The following is a 23,174-nucleotide window of genomic DNA, read 5'->3' as shown; positions in this document are numbered from 1 at the left end:
TTATGTAGACCAGAGGGGGTCCATGTTAAGGGAAACATGAGCAAAAGCTTTGGATCAAAATGAACCTGAGTAATGTTTTCAGAGTGGCAATTTGCCACTTCATGAGAATGTTAACCTGAGGGCCTCCCACAGTGCTTTATCAGAGTACATGTTCTAGGAAAGTTCCATTGGTGGAGATGTTTAGGAAGAGACTAAAAGGTAAGGAGATTAACTTCTTGCTTAGGCCTGGATCACTAAGGGATGCTACAGATGAAGTGATAAAGACCAAAATCTAGGTCATAGATTGAACTGACAATACAGGGAATAAAAGATTTCACAGTCTCCAAGGTGACTTCACTTTCTTCTAAGTGAGGAATTGAAAGAAGGATAAATACCTAATAAAGGATTTGTTTTTAATTTGAGAGAGAATATTAGAGGCGGTGGTTTATTTTTAGTCATGGGAAATTAAGTCTGAGGTCTGAACTGTAGACAGTGCAAACAGAACTGTGCAAGTCATTCATTTGGGAGAGCAGATGCAGTCGCAGGTGGAATCACAGACAGCGGTGTTAATGTAGCCTCTGCGATAGTTGTCAAGCTTCCTTTTTTTTTTTAAGCATAATTTATTGTCACCTTCGCTAACATACATGTATACAGTGTGCTCTTGGCATCAGGAGTAGATTCTCGTGATTCATCACTTACACACAACATCCAGTGCTCATCCCAACAAGTTACCTCCTCAGTGCCCATCGTCCATTGTCCCCTGCCCCCTCCTCCCCATCCACCCTCAGTTTGTTCTCTGTATTTGAGAGTCTCTTATGGTTTGCCTCCCTCTCTATTTGTAACTTTGTTTTTCTCTACTGTTCCCCCATGGTCTTAAGTGTCTCAAATTCCACATATGAGTGAAAACAGGTATCTGTCTCTGCCTGACTTTACTTCACTTAGCATAATACCCTCTGGTTTCACCCACATTGTTACAAGGTTCCTTTCTTCTTCTTTGTTCCAAAGTAAATGAAGGTTTCTTTTGTTGAATGCTTGTTTCTTAGAGAATATATGATTGCATTTTAGCGACTGTGACTCCCATAGTGGGTAGGAAAATCCCAACAGGAGCAAAGGGAAAAGAAAAGCAGTGAGAGAGGGAAGATTGAGGGACTAAGATAGATTGATTTCATTATATCCTTTTTGTTTTCCAGAAACTGTGGAGGTCTCACAGTACAGCCTTCTTTTTAATAAACTTCTAGATGCCTGTATAGAAAGCAACAGTCTTGGTATGTCATCCTCCGTGGCAGACTTCATGATTTCAAAGAACATCCCTATTGAGCTCTCCTTTCTTAGAAGATTAATTACTTCTTTGGGAAGGAGTTGTTTATGGCTCAAAGCCAGAACCCACTACAAAAGTAAGTTGCATTTTAAAAATTTATATTTGAAATCTTGGTTTTGACTTCGATTTTCTAACCAAGAATCCTTGCATAGTGTCTATGACTAGGCATTTAAATACGTAAAAGGAGCAGTTGATACACAGTCAAAGGTAATGGTGCACACAGATTTGTTCTCTCCTTTGAAACGTGTTCTTTCTCGTTTCTAATTACTGTATCTTTATTTCTTTGCACATTAGTATGCCCACTTGAGGGTGCACAAAGGAAATAAATGAAAGAATTTCAACCAGTTGACATAGCTTATAAATATATAGGAGTAAAACAATAGGAATATTTATATATTTTATTCATCCCTGCTACATCCCTGATCTTTATAATTCATAAGTTAGAATATTTTATAGCAGGCCACATAAGAAGTACAGAGGCTGCCATTACAATGAACACGACACATAGGTTTTTCACGTGGTTCCTAGTAAAAGAACTTTATTAATCTATTTACAGTTGTTTCTCTCTAACCAATAAGCCTGGAAAACTAATGCTTTCTCTGGTCCCAGCCACCTCATAGGTATTTGAATTGGAAGTAATTTCATGTAGAGTCGAGATCCAGAAAACACTTCTGCCTTCCTGCAGTAGTTTGTCCTAAATTTACGTTTCTATCACTGCCACGTATCTAACAAACATTCGAGTGCCTACTGCATGTCACCGCTGTGCCAGAGTTGCCAAACATCCCAGCCACCCCTGCCAGCCCAGAAACCTCTCTGAACTTGGGAGTGTTTTTCACACTACCAGCTGTTTAGCAGGTGGTAACTTTTCCCCAATGAAATAGGAAAGAAAACATTAGCATACATTACAGGTGGTAAGATGAAGCATTATTTGATAAAATTTTCATTTCAGTTACATATATCCATATATGTGTACCAGGTCAATATGTAAAATGTACCTCTTATTGTAGGTTACAATCAAAAGAAGTTTTAAAAGCAGAATTTTTTTAGGGGCACCTGGGTGGCTCAGTGAGTTAAGCGCCTGACTCTTGATTCAGCTTGGGTCATGATCTTACGTTTTGAGGGACCAAGCCCCACATTGGTCTCTGTGCTGACAGCATGGAGCCTGCTTGGGATTCTCTCTCTCTCTCTCTCTCTCTCTGCCTCCCCCCTCTCAAAATAAATAAATAAAATTAAAAACAATTTTTTAAAATGATCAGAAATTCAGAGGAAACGTAGATTTGTTTATTCATAAACACCTCATTTCAACTTATGTTTCAACTCCTTACACTATTTCCCTGCAGATTACTAGAAATCACACACACAAAGTATATATATACTACTTTTTGCTGTAACTTCTTTATTTTAGTTTTTAGAATCAGTGGGGTTATTTATTTTCAAAATAATTGTGCGATTTGGGGACCATGCCATAGAAGGTGTTTCTCTGCCATAGGAACAAAACATAAACTTGGAAACACTTAGATGAGATTTCTATGAATCTCTGTTTCTTAGTTGGAAATAAAATTCTGTTTTAAAGCAGCTAAACTTAATCATTTGTAAAAATTTTTATTAACAATTTTATTGAGATATAATTCAAATTCAGTTCACCCATTTACAGTGGTCTTAAGGTATTCATAGTTCGTGCAATCACACTGAGTGTGAAGCCTGCTTGGGATTCTCTCTCTCTCTCTCTCTCTCCTCTCTCTCCTCTCTCTCTCTCTCTCTCTCTCTCTCTCTCTCTCTCTCTCTCCCCCTCCCCCCGCCGTGTCTGTCTCCCCAACTCATGCTCTCTCTCTCTGTCTCAAATTAAAAATGATAATAATTTAAATACATCTGTGCCTAATTTCATATGCAGTGAACTACTGGGACTTATGCAGGTTAGGTATAGGGCTAAGAGTATTTTTGGTATTTTTAATGTGCCTGAGTTACAGAATGAAAAGAGTGATGTATATTCACCAATCAGTCTTCAAAAACATCTTATTACCTGACAATGCTGACATTTCAGATATCATTGGAACTCTCTAGGTTTATCTTCACACATAGTTAACACTCTAGAAAAGCGTTATAATTGGTCCAGTAGTGCTGGATTTTAGGCTGATGGCTTTTTCATCAAGGCACTTGTTAAGACTGTGGTGCCAATGCCTTTGTTTTGCTTTTTTAAAAAATATTTTGTTTAGCTTTACTGAAATAATTTCACATACCATAAATTTCAGCCATTTAGGCAATGCATTAGTGTTTATTATATTCACAGAATTGTGTAGCCAACACCACAATCTAATTTTAGAACATCTTCAGCACCTCCAAAAAGGAAACACATTAGCATTCCCTGGATGCCTCCTGCTGACCAGACAACAACTAATTGACTCTATTTCTGTAGATTTGCATATTTGGGGCATTTCACATAAATGAAATCCTTCAATATGTAGTTTTTTATGACTAGCTTCGTGTAATTAGTGTAATATTTTCAAGGCTCATCCTGTTGTAGCGTGTATCAATACTTCATTCCTTTTTATTGCTGAATAATATTCCATTGTATGGAATTATCCATCCATCCTTTGATGGACATTTGAGTTGTTTCTAGTTTTTAGTTATTATGAATAACACTGCTGTATTCACATACAAGTTTTTGTGTGGACATATATTTTTATTTCTCTTGGGATCAAAGTGGCTGGCTCATATAAATCTGTTTTTAGCATTTTAGGAAACTGCCAAATCTGCTTTTCCAAAGATGCAGTATCATTTTGTATTTATATACCCACTACCCAAATTTGAGATTTCCAGTTTCCTCACATCCTCACCAACACTTGTTACACTGTGTTTTTTATTTTAGACTTCCTGTGGATATAAAGTGGTATCTCATTGTGGTTTTGATTTGCATGATCCTAGTGACTTTTTCAAGTACTTATTAGCCATTTGTGTATTTTCTCTGGATAAATGTCTGTTAAATCCTTTACCCATTTTTTTCTTTGCACATTTTTTAATTGTTTTTTTTATTATTGAGTTGTAAGAATACATGCACATAATATACATATATATACATATATGTACATATACACACACACAACACACACAACACACACAACACACACACACACACACACACACACACACACACACACACATACACACACACACACACTCTCTGGATGCAAGTCCCATGTCAGATACATGAATTTCAAATGTATTTTTTTTCCAGTCTGTCAGTTGTCTTTCACTTTCTTAATGGCTTGGCTCTGCTTTTATTTTCAAACTAATCATAAAGAAACTGTCTTCCTGATGCTCCTGATTTGTTCTTCCTAGTCCTAAAAATACTGATTTTCTCTCAGCCAAAAAGTCAGGAAGGGGAGATGTTAGTGCGTCTTTCCAGTATGTTTCCCTCCCCTAAAACGGAATAGGAATATTTTTCTTTTCATACTTGCTTTTAGAGGAAAAATAATGTTGGTAAATTTCTACTCAGTTTGTTATTTTTTGTTTTCCTCTTCCGGTCAGCAAAGTAAAACAAGAATGTATGTAAATTATACCTATCAATAGTCAGAAAGTTAATGAGTCAATAGTATGTTAATCCTGCAAGCGACCTAGGGAGTGGAACTACCTAGTAGTTAGGAATCCGAGATCTGGAGTCAGAGGCTGGGGTGATTGCCAGAGCCCTTCACCTAATGTAGGAGTCAGTATACCTGATTTCAAAGGTAGTACTGTCAGTTAAAATGAGGGAAAACTTATGTGTTTATGTTTAACACAGGTACCTGGCACATAGTAGGCCCCCAAAGATTAGCAGTCATCATCCACATTAGATTTCTTGAAGAAACTTACTTTTTTTTTTTTTTTTTAGTATTTACTCATTTTTGAGACAGAGACACACAGAGAGAGAGAGAGAGAGAGAGAGAGAGAGAGAGAGAGAGAGAGAGAGACCTCCAGTGTGACTGGGGAAGGGGCACAGAGAGAGGGAGACCCAGAATCCGAAGCAGGATCCAGGCCCTGAGCTGTCAGCACAGAGCCTGGTGCGGGCTCAAAAGCCCGAACCTTGAGATCATGACTTGAGCCAAAGTTGGACGCTTAATCAGCTGAGCCACCCAGGTGCCCCTAAACAAACTTATCTTAACACAACATTTTAAACAAATTTTACATACAGATTTAAATTGGTTTCAGTGAAATATGACAGTATAATATTGTTTATATACAGTTTGGATACCCCAAGACTTCAGGGGTTTTCCGTATAGATCATTTGTAATAAGCACCTAAACAGTTTAAAAGTTAAATCTCTTTTCTTGAAAAGTAAAATTTTTAGAACATTACTTGGTGAGTATAGCTACAACACATTGACCATCTACAGGAAAGATACATATTTTAAGATATGTATTTTAGTTTCATATCTAAATAGTGCTTAGCTCAATGCCAGACATAGAGTAGGAACAGTACATGTGTTTTTTCCATTTTTATTTTATTAATTTATTTATTTTAATTTAAATTTTAGTTAACATACAATGCAGTATTGGTTTCAGGAGTAGAATTTAGTGATTCGTCACTTACATACAACACCCAGTGCTCATCCCAACAAGTGCTCTCCTTAATGCCCATCACCCACTCACCTCCCTCCATTATCCCTCAGTTTGTTCTCTTATTGTTAAGAGTCTCTTGTGGTTAGAACAGTAAATGTTTATTATACAAACTATAACAGCAGTATAAATAAGTGCTAAAAAATAGTATAATATATATGACAAAATCTTCAAATTATAATTTCTTTTTTTCTACATTTTGGATTCATAATTCAAGATAGGCAATAATTACAAATCTGTGTAGCTGCTATTAGACCAGATCCCATTAAAATAAAACCCAAGTCGCTATTCTGGTTTTTTAGTTATTCTATAATTATGTTGTATTGATTGACTATGGCTTGAAATAAATGGTCACTTACCACGATGAGGCTCAAAAGTCATTTTTAGGAGAGTTTTTTTTTTTTCTAAAATTTTTTTTTTCAACGTTTATTTATTTTTGGGACAGAGAGAGACAGAGCATGAACGGGGGAGGGGCAGAGAGAGAGGGAGACACAGAATCGGAAACAGGCTCCAGGCTCCGAGCCATCAGCCCAGAGCCCGACGCGGGGCTCGAACTCACGGACCGCGAGATCGTGACCTGGCTGAAGTCGGACGCTTAACCGACTGCGCCACCCAGGCGCCCCTAGGAGAGTTTTTTAAATGTATATTTTTACTTCATATTTAATGTTTCAAAAGTATTTTACAAAGAATAATTTCCCATGTATTAGGATAAGCTCACCACCATATAATTTGTATAATAAACCTACTAATGTGAAGAATCATTCTATGATGTAAGTAATTATCACCTGTGGATATTTTGGATATCTAGTTTTTCACTTGTTGGGGTTTAATAAAGTTTGATCTGTTATTTGATTTCCAGGTGCTCTTTCATTGGGTTGCTATCCACCATTGGAGGGAAATTTATACCGAAAACTTCTACTGATTCCTTCTTATTTATCTGAGATTGAAATGCTTTTAGCTATTGAAATCTTCCTGGTATCTAATGCTAGTAGTATTCAGAGTCCTGGAACTTCTACACAGATGCTGCAGATAGTTTTGAAAAGGTTGGTTGATATAACTTATAATTGCATGCTAAAAGCAGATCATTACACCTGCCCTAGGATGTAAATGTTTATCTCTACTTTATATTTTGTAATATATATTTTATATATTTTTATGCATAAATATTTTCATATATACACAAACACATTTCTATACATATGTGTGTGTGTGTATACACATACATATTCATATATATGTATATACTTGTGTTTGTATGCATTTACAAATTTGGGTAACATTTAAATTGAGCAAGGATTTGACCTGAGACTTAAAACGAACAAGCTGATAGCATTTAATAAACACGTTAACAACTCCAAAGATGCTGTTCAAAGAGATGGGCCTTCTTTAGGTATGCATCTTTCTTGTGCACTGATGGTTTTGAGATAGATATCTAAGTTATTTACCTTTTTGGTCAACACAGAAGATCTAAGAACCAGGTCTAAAAGGAAAATATGTGATAGTTTTTTGGTTCAGTCAAGAATTTGGTTCAGTCAAGAATTCTGTTGAGGGGTGCTTGGGTGGCTCAGTCAGTTAAGCATCTGACTTTGGCTCAGGTCATGATCTCACAGTCCGTGAGTTCGAGCCCTGCATCAGGTTCTACACTGACAGCTCAGAGCCTGAAGTCTGCTTCAGATTCTGTGTCTCCCTCTCTCTCTGCCCCTCCCCAACTCACACTCTGTCTCTCTCTCTGTCTCTCAAATATAAAATTTAAAAAAATTTTTTTAAGAATTCTGTTGAAAATAAAGCCATCAGCCTAGTGTCTATATTTAAAATGTTACAAATGCATACAATTTAGCTGTTGGACCAGACTGGTATCTCTTTAAATAATTTTTTCAAAGTCCCAGAATTTAGACTTACACCACTCCCAATTTCTTTTTTTTTTTTTTTAATTTTTTTTTTCAACGTTTATTTATTTTTGGGACACAGAGAGACAGAACATGAACGGGGGAGGGGCAGAGAGAGAGGGAGACACAGAATCAGAAACAGGCTCCAGGCTCTGAGCCATCAGCCCAGAGCCCGACGCGGGGCTCGAACTCACGGACCGCAAGATCGTGACCTGGCTGAAGTCGGACGCTTAACCAACTGTGCCACCCAGGCGCCCCACACCACTCCCAATTTCTTGTTAGCCTATCCAGGAAACTAATAAAGATCTCATGGAACTCCTGTTTTGAGGGTTTCTTGACAAGAATTTTGCTTCAGTTTAATGGTATCATAAACCACATCATCAGATTGGATATTCTATCTATCTATCTATCTATCTATCTATCTATCACTGTGTATAAATTATCCCAAAATGTAGTGGCTTAAAACAGCAAATACTATGTTAGTTTTTGTGGGTCAGGAATTTTGAAGTAGCTTAGCAGTATGGTTATGGTTCAGAGTCTCTGAGGTAGTTGGTCAGGAGGTAAAGTCACCTACCTGATGGCTTGACTGGGACTGGAGGATCTGTTTCTTAGATGGCTCACTCACGTGCCTGTTGCCAGGAATCCTCAGTTGCTTGCCGCACGGGTCCTTCCATACATTCCTTGAGTGTCTTTATGACACTCTGAGTGAGTGATCCAAGAGAAAAAAGACAAGGAGGAAGCTACAGTGCCTTTCATGAGCTATATCAAGAACTGGGAAGGCTCTGAATTTTACCCTAATTGCAGGCTGACAGTGTCCTGGATCCTAGCATAAGACGTAAGACTCTTGCTTGCACTAGAGACAGAGGATGTTATTACTTATGTACAGCAAGCAGTATGATTACATGCATATCTGTGTCTCTGGTTTTGCTCCCAAGTCCCACAGAGGGGCCCTGGTGGATACCTGCACAGGTACCGGGCCCTCTTACAGAAGAGGAATCTTGAACTTTGGGGAACCTAAGTCTCTTACTATAAATGATAAGCATGCCTGCCCTGTTGCTCTGCAGGGAAACACCATCACTATCTTGTAAGGCTGTAAGCAAACCTATCGTTTGCTCCAGAGGGAGGACCTATCTGTCTTTCAAGGTTGTTCACTATATAAACATGCTTGAAATTCAGAACAAGAGGTAGTTACTGTCTCTGTCCTCAAAACTTCCAGAAATTCAGGGACCCAGGAAGAATTGTCATCTGATAACCTAGTGTCCAGAGTTACACAGTCATTTCTGCTTTGTTCCATATGTGATAAGCAAGTCATTTGTTTAAGGTTTTATTTTTTAAATAATCGCTACACCCGGTGTGGGGCTCCAACTCACAACTCCAGCTGAGCCAGGCAGGCACCCTTATCCTATATGTGATAAACGAGTCATTTAATCTAGCCCATACTTAAAGGGAGGAGAATTATGAAATAATTTATTTTAGGTCGACAATTTTTTAAAAACTCACTAAATTAGCTTTATTGATATAGGTCTTTTCTGAGGGCCTCCTTGTTTACTACTATGCACTATAAGTGGCATGAGGAATCTTGGCTCCCCATCTTCCTAATGAGGGTTTGGTTTTCTCAGGACTCCCCACACATATGCAGCCTTTTTATTCATTGTTGAACTTGGTTGCTATTTGTGACCTCAGTGCAAATTAGTGACATGCCTAGATCTTTAATTTTGTCCTAACCAATACTATTTCTCTTATTATCGTCATCATCATACTGAGCCTTGCCTTGCTATACTAACCTCTCTCTGAGAGAATCTATGCATCTTTAGACTTTCAGAAACTGCACATAGTTGGCATATGCCCGGTCTACCAGATCCCAGGCACCAGTTTCTAAGCCAGAATGTAGTAGAAGGTGCCTGACCAATCTTTCCTCTCTGTGACAAGTTTCTGTTCTAAGTTGAAGTCCTCACTCCCACCACTCTGCACCATACTAAGGTACTGATGTGGGTAGGCTCACTCTTGGACCTTGCTGTTGGGGCCTACAGTTGCCAAGAGCAGGATACAGTGAACATAAAGAACAACTGATGCCTAATGTAACAGCCACATCTCTATTTTAAATACTTCCCACTCCAGGGATGCTTGGGTGGTTCAGTTGCTTAAGCTTCTGACTTCAGCTCAGGTCATGATCTCTCAGTTCATGAGTTCAAGCCCAGCATAGGGCTCTGTGCTGACAGAGCCTAAAGCCTGCTTTGGATTCTGTGACTTCCTCTGTCTCTGCTCTCCCCACCCTCAAAAATAAGTAAACATTAAAAAATGTATGTACTTTCCATTCCCTATCCCTTATGATAAACAGCCATAAGGTATGAATTTTATGAAAGTTGGAGACTGGTAAAAGAGTTACTAGAAAAGTAAGTCTGAGCACTTAGTGAAGAATCTTAAATCAAGACTAAATAAAATAACTGGAAATTTAGTAAAGGTACACAGCAACAGTTCCAAATGTTAGCTACCTATTACGTATATGCTTATAATTAAAAATAGCTAATATCAAGGTAAAACATATGACCATTAGTAACTCCAAACTTGATTAAACTCAATGTTTTTGTACATATTACAATAAATAGTTACGCAGTTATCAATTTTCAAAATACAAAGAGGTTATTATCTGTGTTCTAGATTAGTGTTTTTCAAACTGTGGGTTGTAGCCTATTTGGTTGGTGAAATCAGTTCAGGGGATTGCAACATTATTACAAAACTAAAAGAGAGTAGAAAATAGAGTACATTGTCATAAGGGTAAGTCTTGTTTTGTGAAACTCTTATTTCCATTTTGATGTGGAGGGTATACACCGGGTCACAATATAAAGTGTGTTTCTTGCTGTGTGTTATGTTCAAACAAGTTTGAAAGGCACTGTTAGAAGAATATAGTAAAAAGATTCTTATAGCTTAGTACCAGGAAATGCAAAGTACTGTCTTTTGGAGAAACGATAGAACTCCTTTTTAACAGTTTCTGACTTCAGGAGGTGTTCACTTTGTAGATGTGAAGAAGACAAATCTCGGAGTAAGGATGATTATCAAGCTGCAGTGCAAAGACTAATTATGGCTGCTCGTATATCGGACCCAAAGCTCTTCATTAAGCACATGACCGTCAATGTTAATAAGGAACAGGTTTATAGTTTGGAACATTGTTCTGCCCTGAAATGGTTGAAAGATAATATGAAGTGGGCTGGAAAGGTTTGGCTTTTCAATAACCATTAGTTAATAAAGGCTTTTTTTTTTTTTTTAAGTTCAAGTAATCATTGTTGAAAATAAAAGGCAATAAAAGTAAAGACAATTTTCACTATATTCAGCTTTTGCCCTTTATTGGTTTATAGTAAGTTAATAGTTTCCAAACACTGCCAGAGACCAGCTCCAGCAACCAGGGGTTCCCGAAGGAAGAACAGTGTCGGTGAAAATAAAACTAAAATAAAAAACTGGAAAATAAAAAACTAAAACTAAAATAAAAATGGACACAGACAACAGCAGTGTGTTGAACTGACCAATTTATTGTACCAAGCGTGGCATTATATATGCTAGTGATTTCCTTGTAGCATACGCCATCTGTGTTTTTCTAACATTACCTAATTTTGAAAATGTTTCTATGTATCATCACCCAATAAGGAATAACATGATTGTTTTCTCATAACGTTCCCTCCTGCCCTTTGCTTATTAATTTCTTTCATTGTTTTTATTATGTATCTACGTTTATCTATAATCTATAAAGTATGTGCTTTGCTGTTTTCATGAAAGGTCATTTATCTCTCAACACCTCAAGTGGAACAGTTAGAGGGACACAACCTGTTAGTTGTTTCCCTGAAGCGTTCGTGGTTTTGAAGAACAAAAGTGTTCGCCTGGGTCCGAGGTGCCAGGAAGAGGGCCAAGAGGGCCTTAGAAACCCACGCCTTACACATTCTCAGAGAGACAATGCACCTAGGAACCAATGAACCATTCTGTACTTTAACCGACTAGGTTCAGTCATCATCTGGAATGCCTCCTGGGGGCCAAGTGGGCCTAGGGATTAGAGTGACCTGTGTCCATAGATACACTCCTTAGTTGCCAGAGTGGGGCTTTCAAATCCATATGTCTCTCCTATACAGGCCCTCTTTGCTGGCAAAGGTACGAGGCTGTCCTTCCTATAAGTAGAGGAGTCTCCATGGGGAATGGCAAGGGCTAAATGTAAGGCTGCACGGTTTCTTGCGGAACCTTATCTTCTTTCCTACTGGTTCTTTTCCCAGAGGGCCTGTCAAGGGCAATTCCCCAACTGACAATACCCCAGGTAGTTTTAAGGCCAAATTACCTAAAAGCGGGAGTACAAGAAGCTTCCCTGTCGGCGGCCGCCCTGCAGTCACCAATCCATCCACAGCTGGGGCCCTGCCACTCAGGCTGGGATAGCTCGGCTTCCAGCAAAACACAAAAAAATTTGAAGTATGCAAATGGTTTACCCACACAGAAAAATGACTTTTCAAATTACTTTACTTCTCTTTAACTTAGGTAAACCTAAATGTAGTAAATCCCTATTTATTCTGAAATCCAAACAATGAGAAGTCACAAACTGAATATAGTGCAGCATTTAATGAGAGGGGGATATAAAAGGGAAGTACATGAGGAAGTCACTGGAGTTTAAAGATAAAGCTTTTGGGTATGAAATAATGTATACACAGTCCAGTCTCTAAATCCTATTCTACATCTGTAATCTAGAATCATAAATACTATTGAAAGATGATTCAAACACTAAAATTCCAGAGCACCTTCTAAGTTATACCAAAAATTTTTAAATTACCCTCTGAGTAACTTTCCTTTATTGTATCTTAGAATACTACCTGTATTTTGAAAATCTGTAATTTGTTACATTAGGTATGACTAAAGAAAATAGTATTTTAAACAAGTATACCACAATCTAGATACCCTAACAAGTACTATTCCTAACCACCTTAAGAAGTTAAAACTCCTTTTCTGAAGTCCTCCTCAGGATCTGTAGTACAGTCATTGTCCAAGGTGATCATTCTCAATCCTTGATTTGATACTTTAAACCATAATTTAAAATCATTTAGAGAAAAAGTCTGAATAAGGTGAATAATAAATTGTGACTAGGAGAACTGAAAGTATTTCTTAAAGTTCTCAAAATATGATAATAGCATCACTGGAATAAGTGCACCCTCCCAAGACTAAAAACAGTTAAATCCTAGCACTTAGCAAAATGCCTATTAATGTGGAGAACAAAGGGGGAAAAAATTAAATTTCCTTATCACTTACAGCGTAGTGACAAATACTTGAGGAAGACAGTAACCTTCCTCAAGGAGCTTAGCGGTCTCAGTGTTAGTACTTTGCTAAAGGCAAAAGGCAACCTTAGCTTGACAGTAACCTGACCCTTTGGATCAAAGATCCTTTGGAAAATCCCTTTGGAAACTCTCTACCCATCCCCACCCCCACCTCCCAAGATACATGTTAGCAATTATCCTCCAAGCATAGGGCGCACTGGTACACATCTGAAGGGTCTCATGACTAAGGTTTTATAGACCATTGTATATGACCTTTTCCTAACAACAGCTTGCCTCTCAAGGTGCTGGAAAACTTGCTTCCAAATTCCTTAGAGAGTTACACTATACCTGACCCCCTCCCAACCTGAAAGTCTATTATCAGCCATTCCTCACAACTGCAGTGCAGCTCTTTCTGCCCAGGGTCCTGTGCTTCAATACAACCACTTTTTTGCGCTGGAGAGGTCTCAGTTCTTTCTTGACCATTTGCTCCTGGACCCCAACATTTCACATCACCTTTTACCATATGATAGGATATGAAATGAACACTATCATGAACAGGATAGTGGAAATGAGGCAGGAGATGTCAAGAAAAATGCCCACTTGTCTAGTATGAAAAAACCAGGTGACTATAACTACCATTACTTAATTGCGGCACCTAGGAAATAGATTAGGTTTGGAGATTACTACCGTTAGTTTAAGGTGCCTTTGGGGACAAGTGGAGAATGTTAAGTGGCCGCTTATAAATTAGTCTTTCCTATAAATGGAAACTGAAATGCAAAGAGCAACACTGTTTAGATGCTTGTGGCTAGGATGCATTTGAAAGGATTAAAATGGCAAAGGGCATAAATTAAACTTTTTAAAAATTTTTTATTTTAATAAAAAAAGGTGGTTTTTTTTTTGTTTTGTTTTTTTTTTTTTTTTTTTGAGAGAGACAGAGACAGCGTGAGTGGGGAAAGGGCAGAGGGAGAGGAAGAGAGAATCCCAAGCAGGCTCTGGGCTGCCTGCGCAGAGTCCGATTCGGGGCTTTAACTCAGAAAACCACCAGATCATGACCTGAGCCGAAATCAAGAGTGGAAGGCTTAACTGAGCCAAGCAGGCACCCTGTAAATTAAGCTTTTAAGAAAAAATGGGATTGGGGCGCCTGGGTGGCTCAGTCACCGACTGAAGTCAACCGACTTCAGCTCAGGTCATGATCTCACGGTTTGTGGGTTGGAGCCCCGTGTTGGGCTCTGCGCTGACAGCTCGGAGCCTGGAGCCTGCTTCGGATTCTGTGCCTCCCTCTCTCTTTGCTCCTCCCCCATTAATGCTCTGTCTCTCTCAAAAACAAATAAAAAACATTAAAAAAAAAATTTTTTTTTTAAATGGGATTGAATGGAATAGATTACAAGTGGCCAGACCCTTTCTAAGGACAAATCAAGAGCCCTTACGGTCCTAGGGTTGGAAAAAATGGAGGCGCTCCTTTTTTGCTTCTGTCAACAGTGCCAAAGAAAGGGAAAAGAGCGTTTGTTGCATTTGCCTAATTTCATTTGTTGCTGTTTCTAGGGATAATCAAAGCCAAAAGAGCAAAATAAAGCTAAAACCCTAGATGGATAGTTTAAAGAGGCGGCGGTGACGGGAGGGCAAGGGGGCGCTTCAAGTTTGAAAAAGGTCAGATATCGAAGGGACCGAAGTCAGAAAATGCAAGCTGGAGAAAAGAAATGTTTAAAAATTAGCTATGTTTCTATATGGAATGCCAAAGGGCACACTTTAATAAGACCTTTAAAACCTGGAACTCTCCACTGAGAGCCGACCTAAGGCATCAGCTCCGAAAGCGCCGAGCGCGTTTCACAGGGCCAGTCTCCCCACGCTCCCAGGCCGCCCCGGTGGGGGACGCGGGGCGGGAGGGCGGAGGGCGGCCCGGCGCATGCGCGCCAACCCCCCCCCCCTCCCCACCGCCAGTCCCCGCTCCGGGTTCCAGCGCGTGCTCGGTCGCCCTCCGCTCCCCGTCCAGCCTGCCCTGCTCCGGTCAGGCCCCGTCACCTGCCACCCAGTCATTTTCTGACTCCCTCCGGCCTAGTCCATCAGGTCTTGGAGGGCTCATTCGCGTCTCCCAGTGCTTTCCGGGGAGGGCGGAGCTCCTTCCCGGCCGGGCGGTAAGAAGGCGGAGGGGCAAGGGTCTCAAGAGGTCCGGGGGCCCCAAGCCGGCGCCCTGGGCAGTGCTACCAGCGCGGGGCTGGGGACCGCGCGGGGCTTCCCCTGCGTCCGGCTGCGCGCAGGCGCTCAGGGAAGGAAGGCCGGGCACGCGTCGGCCAATGGGAGCGCGAGCTCGGCGCCGGCCAGACGCCGGACTCGCCTCGAGCGACCCGTCGCGGCTGGCGCCGGAGCGACGCGCGCAGGAGTGCGCGCCCGGCTGCGGTTTCAGGGACGGGGGCTTGGCGAGCACTGCTGGTAGGAATTTGTCAGCCTCTCCCCCAGTGGGGCGAGTGGAGGTGGGAGCGCCGGGCCCCGCGGCGCGCTCCCGTTGCCAGGGCTGGCCCTCCGCTGCGCATGCGCCCCCCGCCCCCGCACCGCCCTGCGGGAGCGACCGCCCTTCGCCCTGGTACCGGGTGGTAGGTGGAGCAGGTCTGAGGAATCGTTTGCGCTGGGCGCTGGTCCGAGCTGTAAGGAGCAGGAGGGTGCGCCAAGTGGTACCTTCGGGCCGCTCGGCACCGAACGGGCGCGTTCAGAACGGGCGTCTGGGCGGGCAGCGTGCACAGTCACCTTAGGTCGACGCGCTAACTTTTGAACTGAGGCGTTGCCAGGGCCCGGGGTACCTGCACCGCACCTGTCTTAACTTGTTTTGAAATGAGAAGCCAAAGAAGATACAGGTTTGCTTCCGGCAATATATCCCCGAAGCCCTTTACTTTATAGGAAACTGTTGTGATTCAAACCTCCTAGCCAGAGACTTAGGAAGGAAACTAAAGAGTCTACATGCTTTGCTCTTGCTGTAATTTGTTAATTTATTTAATGGGACTTGCTGCTCTTGCTTTTCCTTTACCTTTTTCGCTTTCCTGAGTAGTCAACCGAAGAGCAATGAAAAATTGCTTTTATTCCTCCTTGACAGAGCAAATTGCTTTTAAACCCTTGCAAAATAGTAAGATAAGTCACAGTTTAAATGAGAGAAGCCTGGGGATATTAAACTTTGTTAAAATAAGTTACTTTCAAATAAAAATTATGCCAAATGGCCAAAAGTCAATCTTAGGGCCTTTATTTAACAATCATTGTTACTGTTTCTGTATCAGAGGTAAGCAGAACAGTTTGTTTGTTTTTTTAAACAACCCATAATGTGGCTCTTCCACCAATTTCGATTATCTCTTCCTACCACATTTGACCTGAAACTGCATAGATTTAATGCCTCGGTTCGCACAGTTTAGGTTAAGGTCAGAGAAGTTTTCATTTTACGAAATAAAAGCTAACATCACTATTAAACGGATGACAGAGGCCATTTTCGGTGGACTGTAAATAAATTGTGACCTTCCTCATCTCCCACCTCCGTCCAGAGTTCACCATCTCCTTGGAAAAGACCTTCCAACTCCCCTCTCCCATTCTGCCTATTGTACCAGAGAGTGTCCCATAATACTCTGTGCGCGGCTGTATTATTTCATTTACTATATTGTTTTATAATTATCTTTGTCTATTTTTCCACTCTCTCCCCCTTTCCTGCGCTAAAATTTTGGACAAGTGGATTGTCTTAATGTGTTTTTTGTTTTGTTTTTTATTCCCAGTACTTGGCATACAGCCTGGCACATAAGAACATGGTAAATGCCTGTTGAGGAATTAGGTGAATTAGGGTCCCAGAGTGCCTCTGAAGTCTGAAAAATTAGTTATTTTGTAGCATGCCTGAGGCCTTTTCCAAATGGAAGAATAGTAGGCAACGGAAGAATTTATCTGGAGACAAAACCCTGCGGTTGACCTGGGTGTCCCAGGCTTTCAGACCATTTCTCACTAGCAAATGAGTGCACCCAACTCCACTCTGAAGCAGATTTTCAATCTGCTAAAAATCATTTGACTTTCTGGGTAACTAAGGCCTAAGAACCACAGATCTAAATCTTCTTGTCGTTAGCAATCACATTTCTCATAGTAAATTAAAAAGTTGACATTGCAGTTATCAAATCAGGCCCCTTATGATTTTGTTTTTCCTAGGCCTGTTTATCTCTGACTAAAGTGATGTAATTGGGTTCTCGGTCTTGCAGAGATGAGAACTGATCTAAGATCTGTGCCACGTGAAAAAACAAGCAGCCATGCCTGCCAACCGGCTGGGTTTTAACCTTGTTTCTGATGAGGTTTTAGGATGATGGTGGGGTTCGTGGGGATGCAGAGCCGATGGACAAGAAAGAATTCTTGAAGACATCTTTGGTGCAAAAGTGATTTTATTAAAGCACGGGGACAGGACCCCAGGGCAAAACGAGCTGCGTTGGGGTTGTGAACAATGACTGGTTTTACGCTACGGGCTTGGGGAAGGTAAAGTCCTGCAAGTTTCCAAGGAGACTTTCATATGCTAAACACCGGATCCTGGAGGCCTAGGTATTGTCCAGCTAAGGTGGTTTTTCCCTCTAGCAGAGCGTTAACATTAAGACCCTGGGGAGTTCCTGGAGAAAAGTTTGACTCTGCCAGCCTCAAATATTTGTCAAGTGGGCTGCAGGTTATAAGGAAATTCAGTTTTTTCTGCCATTTCCTTCTTGCCTTTGTTCCCCCCCATCACTATGGAGGGAGGGTGATGTTGGGGCTCCAGGAAACAGTCTGTAGGTTTCTGGAGATTAGGCTATTGATAAGATTGCCTTTTCTTGTAATTTACTAAGATTTGTTAAGTGAGGGAGACCCATGTCCTGTATGAATGCAGTCTCTATCATTTAACCATTTGTTTTCTGTCCTTGGGCCGCCAGGAGTGCCTGAGAAAGGCCACACATATCCCACCTGGGGGTGGGGCGTGGTAATGCTCACTTATACTTTGCCCTCAGCCTGCCTTATGCTCCCTCATCATTTCCAGTTAGAACTGCTTTGTTTTTTTTTTCTTCTTAAGAAGTGGGTAAATCATACAGAAAACAAAGAACTAGTTAAAACAAAACTTAAAATTATTTGACTTTTCCCCTACAGCTATCTAGAGATCTTTCCCTAAGGTTGTGTTAAAGAAGTATTTTTAATGAATTAAAGCTTAAAAGTTTCCTGACAGACACCTGGGTCCTATAAAATGATGACATTAGGGTTCCCTAAACATCAGAATCCTAAAGGCATGTTAAAACAGATTGCTGGGCCCCACCCAGTTTCTGATTCTGCAGGTCTAGGGTGGGGCCTGATAATTTGCATTTATAACAAATTCCCAAAGATGTTCTTCCAGCTTTGGGAACCACTGCCCTAAAGGTTGTTTGCTGTTTCTTCTCTTAATTTTTTTTAACGTTTATTTATTTTAGAGACAGAGCATGAACGGGGGAGGGTCAGAGAGAGGGAGACACAGAATCCGAAACAGGCTCCAGGCTCTGAGCCGTCAGCACAGAGCTGACGTGGGGCTCGAACTCACGGACTGCGAGATCATGACCTGAGCCAAAGTCGGCCGCTTAACCGACTGAGCCACCCAGGCGCCCCTTTCTTTTCTCTAATCCCTGCCCTTCCAGACCTGATTGCTGATCCTACCCATCACGATCAAATTGTCAGCCTACTCTTCAAGGAGAGCTTATGGAAACACTTAAAAACACTCCTAGGACTTCCAGGGGAAACCACACATTTCCTGTCCTGTCTGGTTCAACAGAACCAGAACACATATTTTTAATTTTTTCCAATGATATAAATAGGAAACAACCATTTTAGGGTAATAATTAGGTTGAAGGTATATCGGAATTAAGTGGACATTTTATGTATATAGGCATTTTCCTATAGAAATACGAGTTGGCCACCATTGATGGGGGCAGGGGAAGATTTTTGGCCAAAGGAAAAGAAGTCCCTCCATCTCCCAGTTGAGAAAACCACTTTATTCACTAAAAAGGCAGTTCCCACAGCACAGTATAATTTTATTATACACACTTAAGTTCTCTCTTTTTTTTTAAGAGAAATACTCCTGTGAAAACTTGTTTTTGTATTACTTAGCAAATGCTAACTTTATTTGTCTTTGAATAACAAAAATAAATAGCCATATTTATTTGTTCTGATAGATTCAATTTTTTCCCTATAGTTTGTGAACTTATTCATTTGTGATTTTTGACTTGTGTCTAGCCTTGCATTGTATTTTTTAAGACTTTCACATATCCTTATCCTTATTTTCCAATCACAAAATTTGTTTTTGGATAAAATGTTGTATTTAACTACATGTTCTATCTATATGTAAGCCCTTAGGTGGGGAAAAAGGAATTCTGCAGAATTTTATGAGCCCCAAATTATCTAATAATAATAGATGTCATATAAATTTTCTATTTGCCAGATGTTGCTAATCCTTTATGTATTTTATTTAAGATTCACAAAATCCTAACACAAGTAGCCCCTACTTTTATACATAACACACTCATTAAAACATGTACAAAAGTTTGATGTGGGATTCCATATCCAGAGAACTAAAAAATAATTATAATATTCTAGATTACATTTCAGCTTTTAGAAACAGTCTGTAATGAATATTTCCAGCATTTTATATGTGTCTGTCAACATTTTTTCTTAAATACACAGTGAAGATAGCTTTAGGGAGCATCAGATAAAGGACAAATGATGATACCTGTATTTATTGTTTCATTTGTATTCAATTTGTTAGTCTTTATTGCTAGCACTAGAAATGTAATTCTTTTGGGGCACCTGGTGGCTCAGTCGGTTAAGTGTCTGACTTCAGCTCAGGTCATGATCTCATAGCTGATGGGTTGAAGCCCCGCGTCAGGCTCTGTGCTGACATCTCGGAGCCTGGAGCCTGCTTCAGATTCTGTGTCTCCCTCTCTCTGTACCCCTCCTCTCTCCCTCCCTCCCTCTCTCTCTCTCTCTCTCTCTCTCTCTCTCTCTCTCTCTCTCTCTCTCTCAAAAATAAACATTAAAGATTTTAAAAAAAGGAAATGTAATCCTTTTGATAAAGACAAAATTTAATAAAATACTTACGGAATTAACATTTCTACAGTAAAGTTTCTGACTAAACCACTCCTGTCTAGCAGACAGTCTAGCAGACAGTGTTAGCTTAAAGTATTCTCTCAGTTAATGAAAATTTTTAAATTTTAAAGGGCAATTTGGGGTGACAGTGCCTATTATACAGGTGTTTCTGCTGTAAGGATATGTACACATTCCTGGAAATCCTGACATTCTGTAGGATAATACATTAAAATAACAGGGGTTATGAAGAAAAAATATATACCACTCAAAATGAGACATGTGGAAGTCTCCAGCTTTTTCATCTGCACCAGCAGCTTTCCAGATTGCTTGATGTAGTGAAAAACGCAGGGATACTTGAAGCCACTAAACATAAGCTTAAATCAAAGGAAGGAACTCCTGGGGGATTTTCAGGTTTTGTAAGGTCTTTACATACAGCTGAAGCCACTGTAATTGTAGAAAGACCACTTCTGATTGCTCTAAACCACTTACATGCTGGGAAAAAACTTCACAAGGTGTAACATATTTCCCTTATTCACCAATTGCACATAAGCTAGTTCACATTAAAGAAACTTTTTTTGTAGCAGAACAGACAGTTCTTGTGTTACGGAACCAGGCAGGAACGCTGGCAGAAAAACCAAGCGGCACTCGGCGATCTTGGTGGGTCAGAGATTTATTTAACACCGGCAGGATCAGAGGAGACTGTTTCTTCAAAGACCTGAGTGCCGAACGCAAGTGGGGAGGCTAATTTGTAGTTGTCCGCTTCCGTATCTGTGGGGGTTTTGTGCGCACAGCAAACAAAGGAAGAAGAACCCGGAGTAGGGGTCTATAAGCTAGAGACCAGAGTCTGTTTTAGCCCTGTTGGCCATCTTTGGCGTACTTTATTCACTTCTCCAACATGCCCCCCTTTAATGCCTTTAAAAAAAATGTTTAGTAGGCATCACCTTTCAGTTTTACAGGTTGGTACTCTCGGAAGGCTAAGCATACGTGTGCAGTAGTTTGGCGAGCAAACAGTGTTTTCAATAAAACCATGGCATTCAGTATACAGGGGCCAATGGGTACAAGTTATGGAGAGGAGGGCCCCCGCCAGGGCAGGAAGCCAGGATGCCCAATCCATGAGATCCTATCCTTTCCATTGATTGATATTTTCCTGTTGTCTACGTTAAATTCTTTCCTTGAGTTCCTTAACCTTAATTATAACTATTCCTGACTGGTTTGCAAAATAGCAACATTCCTCCCTCAGAAAGATGCAAGTCCCTCCTTTTTCTGAAGTGAGGAGGTTGAGGGCTTGCCTATTTCGGAGGGTCACTGCTGCCAGAGAGTTTATGTGGCTTTGTAAGGTTACCAGAGAATCTGCCACCTGTTTGTTCCACATCTTCATTTAGCTCTTGAGATGGTCTATGGTAGAGTCCTACGGATGAACCTATGCCCCCTATTCCGGTTCCTATTCCTGTCGCAATTCCTGCTCCTATCAGAACAGGTAGCAAGTCTGCCATTTGGCCTGGGACTTGGGGCTAAAGGCTGTTAGGAACTGATCTTCAGTGTATATGGATAGCTCTGGGGTTAGGAAGACGGAATAACATATCTGAGTCCAGTTGGCCTTTAAGCATCGGTAGGCCGAATTAGAACACCCCAAAGGCTGAACATAGGGTTGTGTTCCTCCTTAAGGTTATATTTATTCTGCATAGAGAGGTACCATTCATACCTTCAGCAACTGTACAGATTAGATTGTTGGCATTTGTGAGACGGACCCCAGCGGCCAGGGGTCCAATTAAGACAGAGGTGTTGGTTTTGAGATTTTCAGGAGCTTCCCAGGTCAAAGGGATAGGAGTGGCTAAGTAAGCCTTCCAGCTGAGGGGCAAGCACATCCAGCAGGTTTGGGTGTGAAAATCTATTTTATGGAGGACTTGTAGAGTAGTGTTGGCCCAACGCTGGAGTGGGGAAACGGTAAGCATCTGATTGAGGGCTGAAAGGTTCGCACCTTGGTAGGCTGCCGGGGGAGTGGTCGCCTTTATGGCTTGTATTACCCTATCCTGGGTATCCTTTATAACCTTTTGATGGGCCCTGTCCTGCACCCCTCCCCCATCCGAGATTCCCCTATTGAGGAAAGTAAGTGTAGCAAGCTTGCTTCCCTCTCTGGAGGCCCTTGTTGTGACATGGGTTCCTGACATTTTGGGTTATCTCTACAGTCCAATACTTAGTCATTGGGGCACCGGAGACTGACAGAGAGTGGGTGTTTTTCCCTTGTAGCAATCTTGTGGAGGCAGGTGAAGGCACTGAATGCCCTTGGCCCCCTTATTGTCATATGACAATCCTAGAGGCAAAGTGGGTAAGCGGCAGTTGTGAGGGTGAGAGAGGCTATCATAATATACAGGCAATACCTAATGGCCCTCCCATCCAGAGGAGGTATGTGAGACCCAGAATGCATCTTTTGTCCCGTGTCCAGCTTGATGGTACGGTCTCTATCAGCCCAACAGTAAGAAGTAAGATCAGGGCTATGACACCAATAAGGGGCAAGGGCTGGCAGAGTTGCATCCAGACCCCTGGGCTAGGTTCATGCGTTGATTCCTCAAGCTTCTGCCATACGCAGGCCAGCCAGCTTCTGGGGTGTGGCTGGAGCAGGGCTGGAGGTCTCAGGGGCAGTTTCCCTTTTGAGGGTCAGTTTAAGTGGGTTGACTGGATCTGGATCACTTCGCCAGGTTGTGGGTTCTTTTGAGTTGGCCTTCTTAACTCTGGAGTGATGGACCCATGGGGTGACACCTGAAACTTGAAGGGCTGCAGGAGTTGTTAGAATAACAGTATGAGACCCAGTCCACTGTGGTTTAAGAGGTTCCCTCTTCCAATCTTTGACCCACACAGAGTCTCCTGGCTGAAAGGGATGAATGGGGGTCCCTAAGGAAATTGGGGCCCTCTCTATGGTATATCTCTGTAACCTGTTTAGGACTGCCCCCAAGGTCTGGAGCTGTTCTCTTATTCCCTTGTCTCCAATCTGGTGTAGGTCTCCTGGGAGTTTTCCTAAACATGTGAGGGGGTCGCCCACATAATAACTCAAAAGGGG

The 23,174-nt window shown here is 41.2% G+C and overlaps 2 protein-coding genes across 17 annotated transcripts in view; both read left to right on the top strand.

Moving 5' to 3' along the window:
* The window catches only part of TOPAZ1 (testis and ovary specific TOPAZ 1), a 102,527-nt gene extending 91,431 nt beyond the window's left edge, over positions 1-11,096 (top strand). For all 5 annotated transcript variants that reach the window (XM_047876596.1, XM_047876593.1, XM_047876595.1 and 2 more), the window contains 3 exons: positions 1,170-1,373; positions 6,746-6,929; positions 10,790-11,096. In XM_047876596.1, coding sequence (XP_047732552.1) covers positions 1,170-1,373; positions 6,746-6,929; positions 10,790-11,009 — 608 coding nt within the window. In that variant the 3' untranslated portion in view covers positions 11,010-11,096. The remainder of the gene's footprint in view (positions 1-1,169; positions 1,374-6,745; positions 6,930-10,789) is intronic.
* Positions 11,097-14,985: 3,889 nt separating this feature from the next.
* Positions 14,986-23,174, top strand: part of TCAIM (T cell activation inhibitor, mitochondrial) — a 92,022-nt gene continuing 83,833 nt past the window's right edge. For 7 of the 12 annotated variants that reach the window (XR_007155870.1, XM_047876211.1, XM_047876205.1 and 4 more), the window contains exon 1: positions 14,986-15,180. The gene's annotated coding sequence lies outside the window, so the exon portion shown is untranslated. Of the gene's footprint in view, positions 15,181-15,208; positions 15,476-15,595; positions 15,895-23,174 lie in introns of those variants that run through there. The other 5 variants (XM_047876206.1, XM_047876201.1, XM_047876204.1 and 2 more) reach the window with 4 other exon arrangements.

Source organism: Prionailurus viverrinus, chromosome C2, assembly GCF_022837055.1.
Source record: "Prionailurus viverrinus isolate Anna chromosome C2, UM_Priviv_1.0, whole genome shotgun sequence".
In the NCBI taxonomy this organism is placed as follows: domain Eukaryota; kingdom Metazoa; phylum Chordata; class Mammalia; order Carnivora; family Felidae; genus Prionailurus; species Prionailurus viverrinus.
The sequence above is the reverse complement of the archived record's forward strand: the minus strand, read 5'-3'. Positions and strand labels throughout refer to the sequence as shown.